The sequence below is a fragment of the Prionailurus bengalensis genome, chromosome D4 (genome assembly GCF_016509475.1).
Source record: "Prionailurus bengalensis isolate Pbe53 chromosome D4, Fcat_Pben_1.1_paternal_pri, whole genome shotgun sequence".
NCBI classification, from domain to species: domain Eukaryota; kingdom Metazoa; phylum Chordata; class Mammalia; order Carnivora; family Felidae; genus Prionailurus; species Prionailurus bengalensis.
In genome coordinates, this window is record NC_057359.1 from 85,323,510 (window position 1) to 85,344,676 (window position 21,167).

At 48.8% G+C, this 21,167-nt stretch overlaps 1 protein-coding gene across 2 annotated transcripts in view; it reads left to right on the forward strand.

Annotated features, from left to right (window-relative positions):
• Positions 1-21,167, forward strand: part of MVB12B (multivesicular body subunit 12B) — a 209,552-nt gene that overhangs the window by 65,212 nt on the left and 123,173 nt on the right. For both annotated transcript variants that reach the window (XM_043566185.1, XM_043566186.1), the window contains exons 4-6: positions 3,715-3,811; positions 11,361-11,490; positions 15,322-15,444. In XM_043566185.1, the coding sequence (XP_043422120.1) occupies positions 3,715-3,811; positions 11,361-11,490; positions 15,322-15,444 (350 nt within the window). The remainder of the gene's footprint in view (positions 1-3,714; positions 3,812-11,360; positions 11,491-15,321; positions 15,445-21,167) is intronic.

Here is a 21,167-nt window from a genome sequence, read left to right on the forward strand (position 1 = left end):
TGTAAAGGACAGAGTTCCTAATGGGGCAGGGACAGTCCCAGCACTAAACACTGGAAGTCCTTCTCATGCATGTGGGAAGGTGGCAGCTAAGGCTGTAAGGAGTCTGAGCAGGTCCCTGGGTGCCGCCCTGGGAGACACTGGAGGCTGGGTTGCCTTTCCGGACGGACGTGGGCTCGTGCAGTTAGGGGTGCGTGGCCCCATTCCTCCTCCCTGCGTCCGTGTCCATACTCGGTACACTCTCCCACCCCCTTTGTCCCTGAAGTTGACCTAAACCCCGCTTTTGAAATGATTGATATTTTTAGCTTTTGTCACCTCCGTCCTGTCTGCTGGCTGCCACTTTCCGCAGGTCAGCTCATTCCTGCCACTTAGGGCGGGATGGACGAACTCCCCGAGGAGTTGAACAACTCACTGTGGCCTGGTCTCTCGGCTCATCACTGATCTCTGCTCAGCCTCTTCTCCTGACCGAAGAGGCTGCAGCTCCAAACCGTACCCTCAGAGGACAGCTACGATGTCTTTGATAGTTTTTTGATTTCTAGGGTTATTTTGTTTGATTCTTTGTTTGTTTTTGCATTTGCCCTGAAGGCTGTGGGGTGTTGTAGTCTAGGCCAGAAGAGTCCTGGATCCCTTGGAGCTGGGGATGGTGACAAGTCAAAAAATGACAGAAGTCACCAATGCTTGTTAATTTTGGGTGTCCCGGGTGAGTGTATTTCATATTATAGAAGATGCATCGAGTTTATCAGCCTTTGTTGAACATTAAAGAGATCTTACTGAGTGCCTGCCTTGCAGGCCTCACTCCAGGAGGGCCAGGTGTTGGGGGGTAGGGTGTTAGCAAATGGCTGGGGGAGAAATCTCGCTTCCCCTCTGAAGGAGTATAGGAAATCAGTGCATTTTCTTTTCCGAGGAAGAATGACTGAGTCCGGGAGTGAGATCCAAAGGGATCCAGACGAGGGGGGGTTGGCAGGGACCCACTTGCCAGCTCAGGAGCACAGGAGGAGTGGGGTGTGTTTTAATCCCATACAGCCAGTCTGTCCTGGTTGTGCTGTCACCACCAGGACTTTGCATAGTGTCATTTTTTACAACTGTAGAGGAGGGATGTGGGAATCTCAAGACTGGACAGATTCTTAATTAGGCGGCTCGAGACTCCCAATGTAGGAGGTTTGGGACACTCCTTTGGAACTTAAATTCCTTTCCCCCAATAACGCTATTAATACAGAAACCTGGCTTTGGAGTGACATTGCTTCCTGGGGAAGGATCGAGATTAATTGCACTTTTCATGCCCTGTACTTTCTGCATTACCTGTAATAATAATGTACATAGATTAGGTAGGGAGGATATTAAACAGAAGGATTTATGAACATTTGAATATTAAGTTGGTTATCTGTGGCTACCTTAAATGCAAGGTTGTCAAAAATAATTACAGTATACTAGCAAATACTGGCTACCAGAGACAATATAAATACCCTGAGTCAGTGCATATTGGGCTTTTGGCATGAATCATTTGCTCAACAAGGATTGGGAATACGTTCTTCATATTTATGAGGAGGAAATGAAAGAGAGCACGGGATGGGGGAGGGGAGAGGAACAAGCAAAATTAATGGTGTCGCAGACCTACTGTATTAAACCCGGTACAGCAGCAGCCCCGTGCACGGAGGGACCACACTTGGGCTGCGGGCAGCTTTGACAGTGCAGCCTCCCGTTTTGTATGCATGGGAGGGTTTTTGATGCTTTTTTTAATGGCCACACCACTGATGTTCTGGTTTTATGATCAGGGACATTTGTAGAGTGTGGAGGGTGAGGTCGCTAAGTGGTTTGCAGTTGACTTCTGTGAAACCCAACTTGTCAAGTAGAAGACATTTGAGAAGGATATTGATGAATGCCCATCCATCTACGGGGCAGGAAAACACAGCCAGTTGTTAATTTCTCAATGCAGAAAGCAGTGATGACATGGAAAAGCAACTGCCAGGGAAAAAAAATTATGATAGATTAGATCAGGCAATTCTGAAAGCAGCTGATGTTTTCGAGTTAGGTTAACGGTTCAAACCTTTTCTACACGGTCAGAGATTTATTCTGCATTAGTAAGGTTCCCCTTTCCACTTGCTGCACTGCACTGGGCATTGTTTCCCTGAGACCCAGCTACCTGAAATGTAATAATATAAAATGGTCCTCAAACACGATAGTTCAGGGAGAAAGAAACGGTTTTGCGACAACAGGGCCATGAAAGCACTGGTCACAGTTTGCACTTGACATGCCGACCTTCACGATTAAATCTGGAGAATGTATTTCATTTGTGCACTTTTGGGGTATGATGGCTTTATCAAATATACTTTCATTTTTATGTTTATTTTTATTGTTACTTTTGTTTTTGCTGATACAGTTTTTTTTTTAATTTTTTTTTAACGTTTATTTATTTTTGAGACAGAGAGAGAGCATGAACGGGGGAGGGTCAGAGAGAGGGAGACACAGAATCGGAAACAGGCTCCAGGCTCTGAGCTGTCAGCACAGAGCCCGACGCGGGGCTCGAACTCACGGACCGCGAGATCATGACCTGAGCCGAAGTCGGCCGCTTCACCGACTGAGCCACCCAGGTGCCCCGCTGATACAGTTTTGATTTGTCATCCAAGCAGATCCAATCTCGTTGCTGACTCTGGCCCACCCCGTTGAAAAGGTGCCCCCCAAACATTAAATTGTTCAGATCATTATTGAGCACCTGCCGTGTGCCAAGAACCGTGCTAAGCTTGGGTTCAGAGTAATGACGGATGGTTTGGGTCCTCGTGGTTCTTGAACCCCAGTGGTGAGACAGACGTTAAACGACCAACCTCACAAAGATGCCGTCACAAATTGATACGGGGGAAAATAGAGAGTGACCAAGAGAGAACATAGCGTAGAGTTTAGATGGTAAGAATCCCCTGACTGGTTTTCTGCGGTCTTGTTGGCACTGAGCGTTTCCACCGGAAGTGTGGGCTGCGGGCACCAGTATGTTTGCAGACGATCCCCTCTTGCAGTTCCAGCATGGGACGTGCTGTCTGCAGGAGGTATTTTTGCACTGCTTACGGAAACTGCGCACCGCGGACCACCATGTACTGCCACTGAACAGAAACTTTAAGAGGCCCTTGGGCACGTCATTTTAGGAGATGTGTAATACTGAGGCAGCGGGGCTTTTCACTCGGTATCAGTTTATGATTCTTGGGATTTTACGGGATGCATCTAGCAGCCAAAACGTGCCAATATGCAGACCGGCCATCACGCAGGAGTGTGACTGGTTCTCCGTTAGGCTCCGATGCAGCTCTCTCCTGCCGTGGTGACTGCCCCGGGAACGTGCTCTTTCCAAAACCCGCTGCCCCCCCCCCCCCCCCCCCCCCCCACTCCGAGAGCTGAGGCTCCAGGCTGAGTGGCAGCCTGGTCCCAGGACGCGTGCGCACAGCTGCCCTCTGCTGGGTTATGTGTCGAGCGTCTCCCGGGTTGCTGTCTAGCCAACTAACCAAAGCCGTGGCTGAGTGAGTGGCTTCGAGGTGCCGCAGATGAAACTCCTTCCCGGGGGCCACGCGCGTCCCCGTGTAACCGCTGGGGAACATGAAGTGGCACCTACTCTAATTAACCTGCTGTCGTAAAGCTGCACCAGTCATTGTGTTAAATATGCATCTCGAAGCCAAAATGGCAAACCCACCACAGGGGTGTTCAGATTAATAGTCTGTATCTCTTTTCTTTCTTCCCAAGAGTCATTTAGGGAACGTGTTAGTGGATATGAAGCTCATTGACATCAAGGACACTCTGCCTGTGGGCTTCATCCCGATTCAGGAGACGGTGGACACACGTGAGTCTCCCTTTAGCACCACTCGTTACAACGGGACTTTTCTTCCTGCAGGTGTATTTTTAGAGGTTTTGCATGGGCATTTTTCTTTGGGAACATTCCAGGAGGCCTTGCTGCATGCCCGTGAATAAACCCTGCTGCTTCTGACGCGTGTCTGACTTGGTTCTCCGAGGAGTTTGTGGTGTTCCGGGGGGCAGCGTGTAAATGAGCAGAATGTCCTTTTCTCTTACAACGGGCTCCCTGCTGCATCGGCCCCCTCAGGAACACAACGGTGAAACTGCTTGTGGTTCGTGGTTAGTCCATCCTCTGGTGTTAATGGAAGCCAACCTTGGCGCAAGACCCAGAAGCATCAGGAAAAAAATCAAAGATGCCTGGGGAATACAGGTGCAATAATGTCCTTATTTTTGGCTCTTGGAGCACACAAGAAAAGTCGGAACCAGAAAGCCTGCGCTAGAGGACACAGGGTTCAAGTGTGAGTGAATACCCTGACCCCTGAGCCACAGCGAGCAGAAGCGCGTCCCCGACCAAATAGAAGCTTCTTCAGGATCCTGGAGTGCTTTGAGGTTCTTGTCAGGCACGTCAGTTATTAAATCATGTTGGAAAACCTCTGGATATTTGAGCCTCCCCATTTTGATACAACTTAACTTGTTTTATTTTTAACTCCTGATCCCAACTTTAGGATGTCCCCAACAGTGAAGCAGCAAATGGAAAACAAAGAATCCTTTCTTTATTACATATGATTCACTTGTGAAATTCTGGATCTCATTCTTTGTTGTACATGCTTTATTTTTCCATAGTTAGTCCCATTTTGGGCCCACAATTTTTTTTTGCTGTTTTCTTGCCAGCATTTCATATAGACCAGACTTTGCATATCTACACAGACGCCACATAGCCATTTTTTTTTTAATTTCTTTATTGTAGAGAGAGAGCACATAGCGGGGGAGAGTGGCAGAAGGACAGAGAGAGTGAGAGAGGAAGGGAGGGAGAGAGAGAATCTTAAGCAGGCTCCACACTCAGTGTGGAGCCCGCCACGGGGCTCAATCCTGGGATCATGATCTGAGCCGATATCGAGCGTCAGCCGCTCAACCCACATCTGAGCCACCCAGGCACCCCCCCACCCCGCCACCCGTGGCCATTATTTTAACGAAACAAGGATATTCCATTGTATAGCATATTTTTATTTTCTTAATTGTCCTCTCACTTTTGGCCATTTTGTTTTTACTTGTTATGTACATATTAGCTAATAATCATGAGAGCGGACATGTTGTAACCTAACAGATGCTAACCCCTGTGATAAATGGTTCCTGACTTCACTGAATCTTCACAAGACCCCTATTTAGAGATGAGCATTATTAAACCCATCACGTGTGAGAAAAATGAGGCACAGTAACTACTGAGGGTTTGAAGAACTTATCCAAGATTCAAGTGGGGGAGTAACTGGAAGACACACGCAAGTCAGACTCCAGCCATACTGTTAGCCACAGAGCCGCCCTGTAACAGCATGTGGTTAAGTGCCTTTTACAGAAGGGTTTATATATTTATGCATCAGGGTTTTCTGGTAACGGTTCTATTGAGATATAATTCACCCATTTGAAGTATCCATTTCAGTGGTTTTTAGGATAGTCACAGAGTTGTGCAACTATTACCACAATTAATTTGGAAACACTTCATCATCAAGAAAACCCTCTACTCATTAGCAGTCACTCTCCATTTCTCTCCAGCCCTCACCTTGCCACCGCTTCCCAGCCCTGGGCAACCACTAACCTACTTTCTGTACAGACTTGCCTATTCTGGACACTTCATGTAAACAGGATCCTCCAACATGTGGTCTTTTGTGATTGACTTTTTTCACTAAGCATAACCTTTTCAAGGTCCACGTTGCAGCATGTGTCAGTACTTTATGCCTTTTTATTGCCGGATAATATTTTGTTTTCCAAAGGTCCCACATTTTGCTTATCCATTCAGTTGGTGGACATTTGCACTTTTGGCTATTAGGATTGATGCTGCTGTGGGCGTTCATTACAAGTCGATGTGTGGTGTGGACCATGTTTTTCTTGCTCTTGGGTGCATACCTAGGAGTGGGATTTCCAGCGTCATATGGTAACTCTGTATTGAACTTTTTGAGGACCCACCAAACTGTGTTTCAGGAGAGCAGCACGATTTTGCATTCCCACCAACAGTGTTTAAGGGTTCCAGTTTCTCCACATCTTCACCATCACTCATTATTACCATTCTGGCCATCTTAGTGGGTGTGGAATGGTCTCTCCATGTGGTTTTGATTTGCATTTCCTGATGGTTAACGGTGTGGAACAGCTTTTCACGTGCTTGCTGGCCATTTGTATATCTCCTCTGGAGAAATGTCTCTTCTGATCCTTTGGCATTTTAAATTGGATTGTCTTTTTGTTGTTGAGTTGTAAGAATATTTTCAGATATTCCAGATGCAAGTCCTTTATCAGTTATATGGTTTGCAAAATTTTCTTTCTTTGGGTTTTCTTTTCACTTTCTTGACATCCTTTGAAATGCACAAGCTTTTTATTTTGACGGAGCTCGGTTCATTTACTTTTTTCCTTTGTTGCTTATGTTTTTGGTGTCGTACCTAAGAAAGCATTGCTTAACTCAAGATTACCAAGATTTATGCCCGTGTTTTTTTCTGAGGGTTTATTGTTTCAGCTCTTACATTTATGCCTTTGATCCATTTTGAGTTAACTTCTGTGTATGGTGTGAGATAGGGGTCTAACTTTATTCTTTCACATGTGGATGTCATGTTCTAGCACGATGTGTTGAAAAGACTATTCTTGCCCCCGCTGACTTGTCTCAGCATCCTTGTTGAAGATCAGTTGACCATAAATGGGAGTTTGTTTCCGGACTCTTGAGTTCTCTTCCATTGATCTGTATGTCTTTCCTCGTGCCAATAGCACGCAGTCTTGATTACCGTAGCTTTGTGGCAAGTTTTGAAACCAGGAAGTATGAGTCTCCCAACTTCATTCTTCTTTTTCAGGATTATTTTGGCTATGCTGGGTCCTTTGAATTTCCATGAATTTTAGGATTAGTCCGTGTCTGCAAAGAAGCTAGCTAGGTTTTGATAGGAGTGGTGTTGAATCTGTAGATCAGTTTGGGTATGGGTAAGATTTTGAATGATTTTCTTGTGATGAGTTTCCGAGTACTTGAGGCTGCAGGGTCTTAGGTCCGCTCTGGTCTGCTCCAGCCTTCTACAAACATTTTCCTTCTCTTCAAGCACTCTATACTTGACCCACACTGAGGTACTCACTCTACACTCTTCACTCCTGTTTCCTTCCTGACTCTGTTTATTTGCTGTGTTGTTTTCCTTGCCTGAAATGCCCTTTCCCTCAATTCTGAGCGTCCACACCCCTTATCTCTCAAGGGCGAGCTTTCATTCTGCCCCCTGCGTGAAACCGTCTCTGACGCCGAGGTACCAGTTTCAAGTAAGTTCGCTCTCCTCCACGGTCAGCGAAGATTGATGAACGCCTCCGTAGGCACCACAGGCTTTGCGAGAGAAGGTGACTGACTAAGATACTGGCCCTTCCCTCCGGGAGCTCAGTCTGGTGGGTGACCTGGCCCTGAAAACAAGGTCTTGCGTTACAACGTAACCAGACGGAACTGTCATCCGTCAGAGAGCAGGGGCCAGCTGCCTCCTTGCCACTTTTCATCACAGCCGGCACAGCACACGTTTAGTGGAGGGAGGGAGCAACGTAAGCACTGCGGTGCAGCGGTCGGAAGCCAAAGGAAGCGATCGGGTTTGCCTCTCAGTGGCCCCCTGTTCTCTGTCAGGACACGCTGCGGCTTGGCGTGGGGGAAGCACGTGGGCTCCGGGGTCAGACTCACTGATACAGGGTCTGGCTCTGCCACTTAACGGCTTTAGCACCCCAAGCACATGACTTCACCCTTCTGGGCCTCAGTTTCCTCATCTGTAAAACGGAGGGGGGAATATTAGATACCTCATAATGTTTTTAGCTTGGATTTTAGCCGCGTCTATGTCTTTTGCGCGTCTCTGCTACTAACCTTTTTCTCTGAGGGTGAGATTCATGTTTAATTCATCGTCGAATCACCTAAGGCACCTACCATACACAGCACCTTGCTCGGAGGATGGGCTTCATAAAGATAAGCTTTAGTACTCTCTGTTGCCAAATTAACTTCCAGAAATACCAGTTCACGGTGCCACTAATGATACAGGCTTGTTCCTGTTTTCCAGAGGCCTGTCGGCGTAGGCTTTAAATTTTTATTCAGTTTTACTATTCTAATTTTATTTAATTTTCTCGTCATCATTTATTAGCAAGACCTGAACATTTTCACACGTGTTTGCTTGCTGCTTTTGCTTATTCTTGTGTGACTCGTCTGTTTAGGAACTAAAATTGCCTTGTGGACTTGTATTCATTTCCCACTTTCCCCCCGTGTTTTTCTTAGTTTCAAAATTTGCCTTGGTGTTCGTTTTTGACAACTAATTGACTTGTGATGTCTTTATATCGATACACTTGGAGAGCCACGAGGGATTTCCCATTCTGCATTTTCCTCCTGATTTGTTGAACCAGTTAAGTGAGGAGGCCCAGGGCCGCGTCCTGTCTGGGCCTGTGGTCTGGCTGCGGTGCAGCCCCCGTGATCTGGGTGGGAAGCCTCTTCCCCGTGACTGGGGGTCTGTCACTTGGCTGCCCGTGGACATCCTGAGGGCAAGTCCTCGCATCACCAACAAGTGTCTTACCACACACGGAGAGGGGGTGGGCTTAGGGCAGCCTCTTCATTTCGGGTTAGATGTCGTTTCCTAGAGCCTCTTCCCAGGGGCCAGGTGAGCCCAGACCGACCGGAAAGACCTGTGGTCAGCTCTGTGCAGTTTGCAGCGCCTTTAAGGCCCCGATTTTATGAAGTCAGCCAAAAAACAAAAAAAAGAAATGAGACTCTTGTAATGAATTTAAAATAGTTTGTTGCTATCCACACAGTACTTAAAAACTGGAAGACTGTTTGTTTTAGTAAAGTGCTGTATCCTTCCTCTGTGTTCATTAGCATGACTGAACACATTTCTATTGACTCTGTATAATGTGTTTACTTAGAATCAGGCCTGTTTAAGCATGTGTAATTAGTGGCTCCGTCTCTTACCCCGAGTTGCTGTAGATGGAGGAATGGAGCAAAGAGCAGGGTGGCAAAGGCAAGTAATATGCCGGCCTTTTCGTTTATTGGAGGAAAGCTCTCACCTTCTTCACACATTCAAAGGTCCCATCTTACCGGCTAATAGTTTCTGAAGGGGCAGGGTCGCTACGGGTGTTTTCCCGCCCGGGGTAACCGTCCCTGCCTTGTGAGGTATGATGTCTGGGGTCTGGATTGAGGATGTTACTACTCCTAGCTCATAGATCGGATCTAGCCCTCAGTTCCCTTGCCTGGGAAAAGAACCCACCAAGTTCCTGAGTTTCCTCCCCTCCCCACTCCCGAGTCTACGAGGCACCACCACTGATGGCGATCCCCCCTCGGTCAAGCCAAGACCAGTGGCGGGACTGCCCTTCCCTCCCCGTTCTGTTGTCTGATTTGAAAGTGCGTACTTTCTGCCCCAGAACTGAAAGGTCCTGAAAGTCAATGCCAAACACTGACATAAATTGTGTGCTAGAGGTTTACTGGTAATAATGACGATAAGAACATTCATGGGTGTGCTTTATCGAGCACTTACTATGTGCCAGGCACTGGGCTAAGTGAAGCATATGATGTGGTATCACATTTCATCCACCCAGTGTCCCTTTGGGGTGGGGTTCCATTAACTCGCTTTTGCAGATAATGAAACCCAGGCTCAGAGAAATTAAGTCACTCGCCTAAGATCATAGAGCTGATGGCGGAATTGGGACTTCAACCCAGATACATCAGACTCATGTATTGAGTGGCTGCAATGGATTGAAATTCATTTTTTAAAACCACAAATGGGGGCGCCTGGGTAGCCCAGTCGGTTAAGCATCCATCCCAGTTGGTTCCAGCTCAGGTCATGATCTCATGGTTCGTGACTTTGAGCCCCGAGTCAGGCTGTGTGCTGACAGCACAGAGCCCGCTTGAGATTCTCTCTCTCCCTGTCTCTCTGCCCCTCCCCAGCTGGCTCTCTCTGTCTCTCTCAAAATAAATAAATAAAACTTAAAAGAATAAACCCCACAAATGAACAAACCAAAAAACACCTGGTTGGTCACCATTGGAGGTTGCTACATCACCAACTCATTGCTCTAAGATTTAATAGGTAAGAGCAAAGAATCATGTGTTTTTCTTTCCTTTCCTGTACCACGCCTTTTTCAGGGAGACCAAGTAGTTGACGAAGAAAAGTTACTTTTTATGTAGAAGAATTCCTGCTAAATAAATGCAGAAGGAATCCCAGAATTAGAAGACGGCCATTTTGAAAACTTTAATGAGATTATGGATCTAGGTAACAGTCCTCAGTGGATGAAAACACTGCTCGAAGGAAGGTTGTTGGGGACTTTATAACCCAAATTCCGGGCCGACACCATGGGAACCCGGGGTGGCACAGCCGGATGCCATACCTCATGATAGGACACTGTTGGACATATATGCACCACTTGTGAAGCATTCCTACCTAAACAAACAAACAAACAAACAAACAAAATCTAACCTGAATCTAATCAAGCCTTCCACTCTAACTGCCACCTTACAGGAAATACAGGAGAATGACCCAATCTTACCAACTTGTCAGTGCCCTGAAGAAGAGGGGAGGGTGGAGAGGTTGTTACAGAATAAAAGGAACCTAAGAGTCCTAACAACCAGAGCTGGTGCATAGACATTGTTTGGATCTTGATCCAGGGAAAGCAATAGTTAAATGATATTTTTTGAGAATAATAGAGAAAACTTAAATATAGACTGTTCGTGATAGTTAGGAGTCATTGTTCATTTTGTTAGCCGTGATAATGGCACGTGGGTCATACGAAAACTGATCGTTTGCCTTGGATGCCTACTGAGATATTGATGGGCGATATGACACGGGGCGGGGATTCATTTTAAATCCTCCAGCAAAACTACCAGGGAGTGGGGGAAAGAAAGAGGTGACAGCAGCTTGTCCATTGTTGACAGTGTTGAAACTGGATGATGGGAACAGGTGGATTCATTCATTCTGTTCTTCTCCCTACTTTGGGGAATGTTTGAAATTTTCCATAATAAAAAGAAAGAAGAAAAGCCCCAGTGGCAAAAAGCATTAATACTCAGGGTGTCCGTGGGTATGTCCCTGATGGCTTGAGCAGTGAGCAGATGATGGTTGTGGCAGTTATGTGGCTGTGAAGCCAGCTCCACGGGTTTATTCCAAGCTGCTTCTCCTTGCAGAGGTGTGTGCACCCCTGGAAGCCCTTCCCGGCAGGGGTGTCTGGGGTCAGGTCCCGAATGCAGGGCAGGGCTCCTGGTGCCTACCCTGCAGTCCCAGCCTGTGGAGGGCAGGAGGGGCGCAGCCCAGTGGCTGGGATGACCGGTCGCTTTTGCTGCCAAGAAGGGAGCGTGACAGGAGACACGGCGTTCAGAATAGAGATGTGGGCATCTCTGGTAGACTCATACCCTTTCTTGTCCTTTTCTTCAGAGGAAGTGGCTTTTAGAAAAAAGAGGCTGTGCATTAAATTTATCCCACGGGATTCAACTGAAGCTGCGATTTGTGACATTCGGATCATGGGCCGGACGAAGCAGGCCCCCCCTCAGTACACGTTTATTGGGTAAGTCTCAGGAACGCTGATCTCCTCTCTTCTCTCTGCCAGGAGTGCTCAGGTCACTCCCAGGGCTGAGGTCCCGAGACGGTGTGTGACCCGGGGGCTCTCGGCCACCTGCCTCTCTAGCCTGAGCTCTCATTGCTGCCCTTCCTGCTTACGCTGCTGCCACTCCAGATGCAGAGCCCTTGACCTCTCTGTGCCTCTGCTCACACTGCCTGCTCCATCTAAGGGACTTTCCTTCCCTTGTCCTCCTGTGTGTTCGTCCTTCAGGCTTCTCGGGGGCCTTTCCACATACCTGAAAGCCCAGATATTCGCTCCTTTTTGACCACTTGGCCTCAACCCTCTACATTGTGTATTCGCCCCACCAGAGTTTAAGGAGCACCCGTTTTGTCCCTCAGGGCCAAAGACCCCGGCTGTGGTGCTGAGGGAGCAAGCAAAGACCTGCTCTCATGGAGCTGGTCTTCTAAAGGGGGAGACAAGCAGCAAACAAGAAATAAACGAGACCGTTTCAGTTAATGGCGAAAATGAAACAGCAATGAACGGAGGCTACTTCAGCGAGGGTGTCAGGAGGGTGACATTTGACAGAGATGTAAATGTCAAGAAGAAAGCAGCTCTGCAGAGACTTGAAGGCAGAGCCTTCTAGGCCCAGGAGAAGAGCGAGTGTAAAGGTGGGAATGGGTGTGGCATGTTCAGGAGCAGAAAGCAGCCCAGTGTGGCCGGCACCGGCAAGCGAGGATGAGCCGGGGTTTGGAGTGAGCGGTTAGCAGGACCTCGCACAATCGTGGCGGAAGTTTGGATTTTATTCCAAGAGCAATGGAGAGCCATCGGAGGGTTTAGAGTCGGGAAGAAATGTGAATATTGCATGACTACATGATAATTCCTTGTGCAATTCTTTAGTCTGATGCTCATCCTCCCTGATAAGCAGAGGACTGCTGAGGGCTTGGCCCACTGTGTCCTATTCACCCGGTAGCCTCAGTACCAGACGTGGGCCCAGCTCTGTAGCTGTTTTATAAATACTAAGTACAAAGAATCTCAGGATTTCACTCTGGGCTCTAGATTGTAAGTGACAAGAAACCCAACCCCGGCTGGCTTAAGCAAAAGGAAGAATTCGTTGGCCGACGTAACAGCAGAGATCAGAGGGCACGATGGCTTCAGGTGTGGCTGGAAGTAGGTGCTCAGAGGACATCCCTAGGACCTGGTTTCTGCCATGTTTACCTCCTTTCCCAGATTCCTTGGGGTAGATGCCTCTCTTCCACCTGCTCTTCCCCAGTGGACTCATGGTGGTGTGGGAGCTCTGCCTACTCATCCTCCAGGTTCAAGTTCTGAGGCAGAGAGCAAGCCTGGGTTCTTGATCATTCAAACAAGTTCTAGAATTCAGTCTCAATGGTCCTGATTGATCTCACTGGGGTCACGTGCACCCTGAACTCGTCGCTGCTCCCTGGAAAATGTCATTCTCTGAGAAACCAGGCCTGAACCGGAGGCAGGATTGGCTCTGTTGGAACCCAGGGGCTACGACTGAGGAGACAGCTGCCCCCCAGATATGGAGGGAAAGCAAAGAGTCAGAAAGAGGGACGAATGGATGCTGGATGCCCAAAAGATGACAGGTGTTCATTATATTCAGTCAAGTGAAATTCAGGTCTCTCCAACCAGTGAGTCCCATAGATCATTTTTGGTGCCCCCGGCCACGGGCCTCTCTCCCTGTCCAACTTCGCAGGTACCATGCCCGTCCCCGTGGGCCCCCATGGGTGCACTCTCCTACTTGGCTTTTGCAGTGACCTCTACATCCGGGTTGTGCTCTGTTTTGCTTCTTGTTCACTGGAGCCCAGGTCTTCACTGTACAAGCCAAGCCTTTCTCCAGGGAGCTCTCCCATGGGCAGTGGCTGGGAATGTGGTGTTTGCATGGAGCACCTGGGGAGCAAGTGTCTCAGGAACACCTGATTTTCATCTTGGTGCACAATTAGACTCTCGGCTGTGGAATCTGAATGCCCTGATTCAGGATTTTGTGGTCCCTAAGAAGGATTCTATGATCATCCTCTTCCTATACACTGAAACGTCCTGTTTTGCAACATGGTTTAAACTAATTATATAAACAGGATTACAGGAGGAGGAAATAGTTAAGAGAATGACCATACTTTAGGTATTTTAGAAGCAGCTATTTACATACAAATAAAAAGTCATTTAATAATGAACTTTTTTTTTTTTAATATTTATTCATTTCTGAGAGCACGAGTGGGGGAGGGTGGGAGACACAGAATCCGAATCAGGCTCCAGGCTCTGAGCTGTCAGCACAGAGCCCCACGTGGGGGCTTGAACCCATGAACCGTGAGATCATGACCCAAACCGAAGTCAGATGCTCAACCAACTGAGCCAGCCAGATGCCCCAGTAATGAACTTTTAAAGTCTAATTTCAGTTACTATGTGTATTTTAAATTACAAGCTATAGTACTTTAGAAGACTCCATTTTTAACCAGTTTAAATAATTCTAAAGAATAGATTGTTACCATATGTATCTTGATAATCAAAACTAGAATCTTCTTTCTTTTATATCATTTTGAAAAGATTGCTAAATTAGCATATTTGGTATCATCTTGGAGCAAAAATTCTTTTCCATAAGACGACAATTCCCGCGTTGTTTTTTAAAATATTTATTTTTACGTAATCTCTGTACTCAACGTGGGGCTTGAACTTACAACCCCAAGGTCAAGAGTCACATGCTGCACCACTTGAGCCAGCCAGGTGCCCCCAGTGCTATTGTTAAGGAAAGAAGGAGAACAGTGTCTAGAACTCTGAGTCCCCTTCTTCTTAAAAATGAGCACATATATTACTTTGCAAGAGTTTGAGGTTGTCGGCTGGGGTAGACACACCTCAGCATGACAACAGCTCCTCCAAGGCCATTGCCAAGATGTGATGAAATCAGCATAGCTGATGGGAATCATCCGTCTAATAAGACCTGTTTGTGGTTTAGAAGAGTTCCTATAGTGTAGTGAGGAGGTACTAGAAGTATCCACTGCAGAAGTCTATCCTCATGGTTTGACGAGATACAGTTCTATGGGGCAGCTGAGAAGTTGTAAATTGGATGTGGCTAAAATAATCCCATTCCAGCTCCAAAGACCGAACCAGTCTCACAACCACTCCTAACTGGGTGTTGTGGGGGTGGACTGCAGTGGGTGTGCGGATCACGGAACAAGAAACCTGATGTGGCATTTGTCAAGCCCTTTTGCGACCACTCTTGGTTGTAGTGGTCTGTGGGGCACATGCCTCAGGCTTTGTGGCTTGAAGAGATCTCCCAAACTGACCACGAGAAGGAGGCCAACTGCTGGTGACATCCAGGCAGTAGGAGCTTTATCCAGAAATTGGGATGTGTCCTTGGGCAGGGTGGGGCTAATTCCACCCCCCCACCCCCCCACCCCGCCGTTGTTAAAAAGCCAGGCACACGCATCCGTTCGTCCATTGTTGCCCCATCTGTCTCATGCTAACCAGGTAAAGGACTTCAAGTGGATCATTACATAATTACCTACGGTGAAATGGCAAAATGAAAAGAATTTTGAAGACTGAGAACTAAGGAAAATGTCCATAGTATAACCGGGAAGCAGCTCCGGGGTGGCTAAAGATGGCATGTCAGAGAAACCTGCCTTGTTGGGACAGTTGGCTTCACATTAGGCTCTGAACTGTGACATCTGGAGCACAAAGGGAGGTGACATAAGTGATCATTGTGGGCAAGAGTGGACTCCCCGGTACTTGAGGCTATGATTCTTTTCAATGAATTGGTTCACTTTGTTCCTCAGGTAAATGCTTTGTGCTAAACCACACCGTGAAGATTTCTCTTTTCTCCTAAAGGGAACTGAACAGCATGGGGATCTGGTATCGAATGGGCAAAGTCCCCAGGAATCATGACTCATCTCAACCCACAACGCCTTCCCAGTCATCCGCTGCTTCCACCCCGGCCCCCAACCTTCCCAGGTGAGGCCTTGTCACTGGTATCCTATGCTGTTACGCGCGTTACGGTCTTGTGGTCTCGGGTCTCAGAACAGCTCCACTTAGTGTGTGCTGAAAACTGCAGAAGCAATAAACCGTCAGAGGAGATTTTCAAAAACCCAATTAGAAATGTTTGCATTACACGAATGTAAAGGCCATTCTGTATTCTGTTTTGTACGTATTCTGCAGGCTCCTAAAATAGCAGAATATGCAACTTTAAATTGGCTTGCTATTCTAAAGAGCTCATACCTGCACACAAACGCGTGATTTATAGCCACGTGGTTGGGAACACTGGCCATAAGAAGGTAGAAATCCTTCTGTGCCTCGGCCAACAACTCATTTGAGGGTTGGTAAGTAATTTTGTTCATTTTCGTATCATTTCTTTTCCCAGTGAGCCACAAACTAAGAAATGGGTAGTTTGGGTATGAGAGAATAGTGAGAAGGTTTTCAGGGCATGTTGGTTTCAGTAATCCTGCAGAGAAGCTTAGGTGAGCAAACTGGTCACTCTGTACCCGATTTCAGTTGTAATAGACGTAGTAATGGTCTCTACGCTTTCAGCAAAAAGTAGATGGTGAAAAGAATCCTGTCAAATGAAAACCCTTCCCTCTCAGCCCTTAAACTTACGGTGGTGAGGATTGCCTAACGCAGAGAATTGTCAATTTCGTGTGCTGTGCACCTGAAACTAATAGAACGTTGTAAGTCAACCATAGTTCAATAAAAACAAACAAACAAACAAAAAACCCCTCTGCTTTACTAGTAGTGAATTATTTGAGGGCAAGGAAGAAACAGCCGTGAGGGATTAAATTTGAGAAAGGGATTACAAAAATAAATAAAACAAGTAAGAATTGGCGAGGCAGTGCTGTTTGGGGATTGATGTAGCACAAATGAGGAATCTAAGAGCTTCCACATGGGTGAATAGAGATGAACAGCGTCTGTCGGGAACAGATTGTGGGGCTCCTCCTGGGCCCCACAGACCACACCCTGCCCTCCAGGAGGTGCAGAGGAGAGCCTGGTGTAGCCACCGGTTCTCCGCGCGCTGCTCCTCTAGCTGAGGGCCCGCCCCGACCTTGGCAGAACACCACTGGCGTGAGCCAGCAGCTCAGAGGACTCTGTCTCTCGGGACATCCCCCATAAAGCCAATCTGGTCTTTCCTCCTGACAGTTTCACGAACCCTGAGCGATACTTAAACTTGACCACCTGGAATCGCCTGAAACTTTGCAAGTAGTTTTCAGCCTCCCTCTGGCATGAAGAGACAGGAATAGCCAGTGAGCTTCCCAGAGTTGTACACTGAACAGTGGATGTCTCTGGTTTAGGAGTACCAGGCCAGCGCAGCTCAGTTCAGTTCAGCACTTTCTCAGTGCCCAGGGCACCTGCATGGCTGTGGTCACTGTCAGCTGCACTGGGGGACAGCCCAGGCCCATCACCTGTGCTCAGGTCAGCTGAAACCCATAGCCCAGGAGTAGTCACAGCTGCTACCTATTGACATCACAGGGTCTGGAAGGGGCTAGATATGGGCAGCACCTCCGGGCAGGCTCTAAGTTTCTGTCGGATAAAGAGCACTGGTTCTCTCAGTTAAAGCATGAAGAGCCCCCCTACAGAAGCTTGCCAGTCAGCCAGAGAGCACGGTCACCAGCGATGGAAGCAAGAGGGCCCGGGAACACTGGCCACGGGGAACCAGGTAGAATTGGAGATTCTTTGTATCAGAACGAAGGGTTCACAAGGCTTGTATATTTTTTTTTTTAATTTTTTTTTTCAACGTTTATTTATTTTTGGGACAGAGAGAGACAGAGCACGAACGGGGGAGGGTCAGAGAGAGAGGGAGACACAGAATCGGAAACTGGCTCCAGGCTCTGAGCCATCAGCCCAGAGCCTGACGCGGGGCTCGAACTCCCGGACCGGGAGATCGTGACCTGGCTGAAGTCGGATGCTTAACCGACTGCGCCACCCAGGCGCCCCACAAGGCTTGTATATTTTATACAGAAACTCTTGTTGTGGTTTGCAATGGCTCCAAGGAACTTGGATCAGTTTTGTTTTACTTGCCCAATGAAGCAGATGTCAGCATAGTCCATATAAAAGGTATTGTCATATGACTGAGTTAAGTCTGCCACTGTGCAGTAGGATAATCGACTGTTACATTATGCTTCCCAGTAAAAGCCACTGTCTGTCCCAAGCTCTCCTCCGGCACTGGGCAGCACTTCCTAGGTGGCATGCACATCTCGGGGAGCCTCCTAATGCACGGGGGCGGTTTTGGCGTCTTTGCTTTTTGTATTGTTTCCCTAACTAGTCCCTTTGACTTTTAAAAAATGAAATGCTGATGGTTTCACTCAAAATGTCCACTGAAGATTTATGAAATGATGAGTATTTTCCTGGAGCCTTCAGGTCTGTCGGGTCTCCAGCAGAGGAATGTGATAGCTTTATCTCTGTGGGCGATGCTAGTTTTCCCATGTCGGGGTCTGCATGGGGCCCATGGGGTGAAGGCCTCCAAATCCAGCTCCTGTGAACTCTCTCCCATCCCGAAGCTTCAGACTTTAAGCTAAAATAGTACTCTTGTCTTCCCTTCCTTTTTCAGGCTTCTGTGCCTCTGCTCACGTGGAAGCCTGTGTGCAACAGGTGTGTCTTAGATTCCCCTGCTTTAGATGTCCGCTCAAATGCTTCCTCTGCCAGGAAGCCTTCCCTGAATGCCCTGGGGCTGGGCCTGGGCTGGGCTTTTCTCTCTGAGTGCTTCTTCTTGGTCATCATGCCTTCACTTTGGGTTGTGGTCATGTGAACTCCTTGAGGGCAGGAACCATGTCCGGTATCTGTTATCTCTAGCGCTCCGCACAGACCTAGACATGTACTCAGTTTTGCAACAAATGCTTCTCTCACAGCCTAGGACCCTGTGCTGCAGTCCCACCCACCCCACCCCCACCTCCTGCCCCTGACGACTCCTGAGTCCCTGAGCACTTCTTGGGCCCTTTTCTGATTCTAGCCCAAGCTTAAGAAATACTTCCAAGTGCGGTCTTTGTGTGGACACAGGGATCAGGTGGCAAAGCCAGGCTAGAGAGAGTGTGCGGTGGTGCAGCGCCCTCTACTGGCCAGATCTGGAGGTGGCCGGGAGGACCGGCAGGCCGGTCCGAGCAAGGGGCAGCAGGCCGTTTTTCCCAGCAAATCTCGCTGAGGGGACTGGAAAGGACCGAGGGAGGGGCCGGTAAAGACCCTGTTGCCTGCTTGAGCTCAGGCTTTTGCCTCAGAAGCTAAAAATGTGTGCTCTGCCTCCCATTTCTTATGTTGTCCCTCATGTTTCAAAGAATCCCATGCCGTCTTTTTGGAGCACTGTTATCCCCAGCTTATTTCAGACAAAAGGAACGGTTGGTGGACTTTTCCAGAGTTGATGGGTCATCACCTGAGGACCTCATGGTCCTGGCAGAACTGCCCTCTCTTTCCAGAGGCATTTCCTGGCCCCGGGAGCAAGCACTTCCTGCCTGTTTCCTTCCTGTTGTTGCAGAGAATGATAGTCTTTTCCTTTCGGAATGGTCAGGCCCCCGCAGAGACGAGGGAGCCCCTCGGTTGTATCCAGTGAACGGACACAGTGTTTGGTAAAGTTCACGGCAAGAGGCAGGATGAGGCGTGTTGGCAGTGCTCTTTTTCCTCATTCAGGAAACCTTTATCTAACACACATACATCGCTGCACACATCTGCCAACCACTTCCAAGCAAAGAAGGACCTGCCTCCTCTTCCAGGAGCATGGAGCCCATGTTCCCTCCGGGCATCAGTGCGGCTCCACCTTCGGCCTGTCCATTCCATGCACCCCGGTCAGGGTGGTCCGGCCTTGGGGCTGAGACACAGTCCCATCTCCCCATCCGTCCTCCGAGGCGGCCACGGCTCTGCGAGTCCGCCTGATACATACAAGCAGACGATCGGTCTGTGGATCCAGGCTTTTCTGGTTCTCTTCCATGCCGCTGCCTTAGGGCAGGGGGAAGCGCCTTCCTGCTTCAACCAGAGCAGCCCCCAACTGCTCCCTCTCACGCCGGGTTCTTACATGTGGTTCTGCTGCCCCCGGCTCCGAGGTTTGGAAACGCTCTGGGAGGCAGGTGGGTTCACAACTGATGGAGCACCGGCGGCCCCAGAGTGTGGATAAATGAACGGTTCCGTGTTGTCCCGGGTGGGGGCCCCTGGTGGACTGCTGCCCCCTGGCTTGCTGAACGGTAGAACCAGTGGCTTGATAAAGACATCAGAGGCATGCTTATCAAATTTGCAGATGACACAGAGTCATTAGGGAGTGCTGATGTGCTGAACGACAGAATCAATACTCTGCATCTCCTCTACAGCTAGAACACCCTGCTGGAACCAGGAGATGAAAGGTGATGGGTGAAAACGGACGGCATATCACCCCCCCTCCCCAGGTTAAAAAAGTCAGTTGCACAAGGACCAAACTGAGGAGACCCGGCTTAGCAGTGATTTGTGTGCAGTGACCAGGCTGGGCACGAACTGCGGTTGTGTGGAATGCGGCCTGGTGTGCCCAGTGGGGCGTGTCCCAGGAGGTGGCGTCCCACACCTGTTGGGTTCGTTGGGAGGGTCACGTCCATTGCCACACACCTCCTTGTGAAACTTACCCAAATTGAGCACCGAATTAGAGTATGAGGAACTGCTGTTTTGACCTGAGTAGAGACCTGGCAATTGGCTTCAGGTGTTTGAATGGTCAGTGGGTACAAGGCAGAGAAGTGTTTCCAGGTGGGGATGGGTCGTGGGCAATCCCAGAAGACAAAAAATCGAGACTTTTCGGACCTGCAGGGTTCTTCATAAGCCTTATTTAAAAAGTATATCCCGGGGCGCCTGGGTGGCTCAGTCGGTTAAGCGGCCGACTTCGGCTCAGGTCATGATCTCGTGGTCCATGAGTTCGAGCCGCGCATTGGGCTCTGTGCTGACAGCTCAGAGCCCGGAGCCTGTTTCAGATTCTGTGTCTCCCTCTCTCTGACCCTCCCCCGTTCACGCTCTGTCTCTCTCTGTCTCAAAAATAAATAAACGTTAAAAAAATTTTTAAAAAAAGTATATCCCATCCCCACCCTCAGATTCAGACTCCTTGCCAGAGGTGACTCCAGGGAGCTGTGGCAGGTGGAGAGGGCACAGAGCAGTGGGTGTTTGTCGCCGTGGTCTGCTCTGTGTGTGTGTGGCTTTTAGTGCTTCCTCATTGTCTGATTTGTGGCCGTTGTCCCCTTCCCCTCACCAGTGCTGGTGTCTGGGGAGGAGGCTCGGAGAGCTGTGGAGGGCCGTGTGGTACCCTCCCTGGGATGGAGGGCACAGAGGGCCCTCTGCAGTGCTGACCTGGTGTTTGTGTCCCAGCCTTGGCATGGATTTTGTCCCTTTCCAAGTTTGTCTGAAATAAGTAGTCTGGACTCCCAGGTGCTAGAATTTCTAGCTTATGTGGACACCAGGCTTGGGCTGTCCCGGGAAAGGTGGAGTGTGTGTTCCAGGAGCTCCTGTCTGCCCTTCCCGCCGGCCCGAGTCTTACATGTCGTGTTTCTGAAGGACAAGCTGCCACCTCAGGCCGTGGGCACGTCCTACGATCCTCCGCTGACATTGTCCCTCCCCTGGGAGAGGGAGCCGCAGAGCACACGCTCCTCTGCCAGCTGTTGAGTCCTGCCCTGCAGCCTTCGCCTGCGAGGTGCGGCCTCTGGGGAGCCTCTCCCAGGTGCCAGGCGGGGCTGAGCTTCCCTCATAAGGCGCGTGTC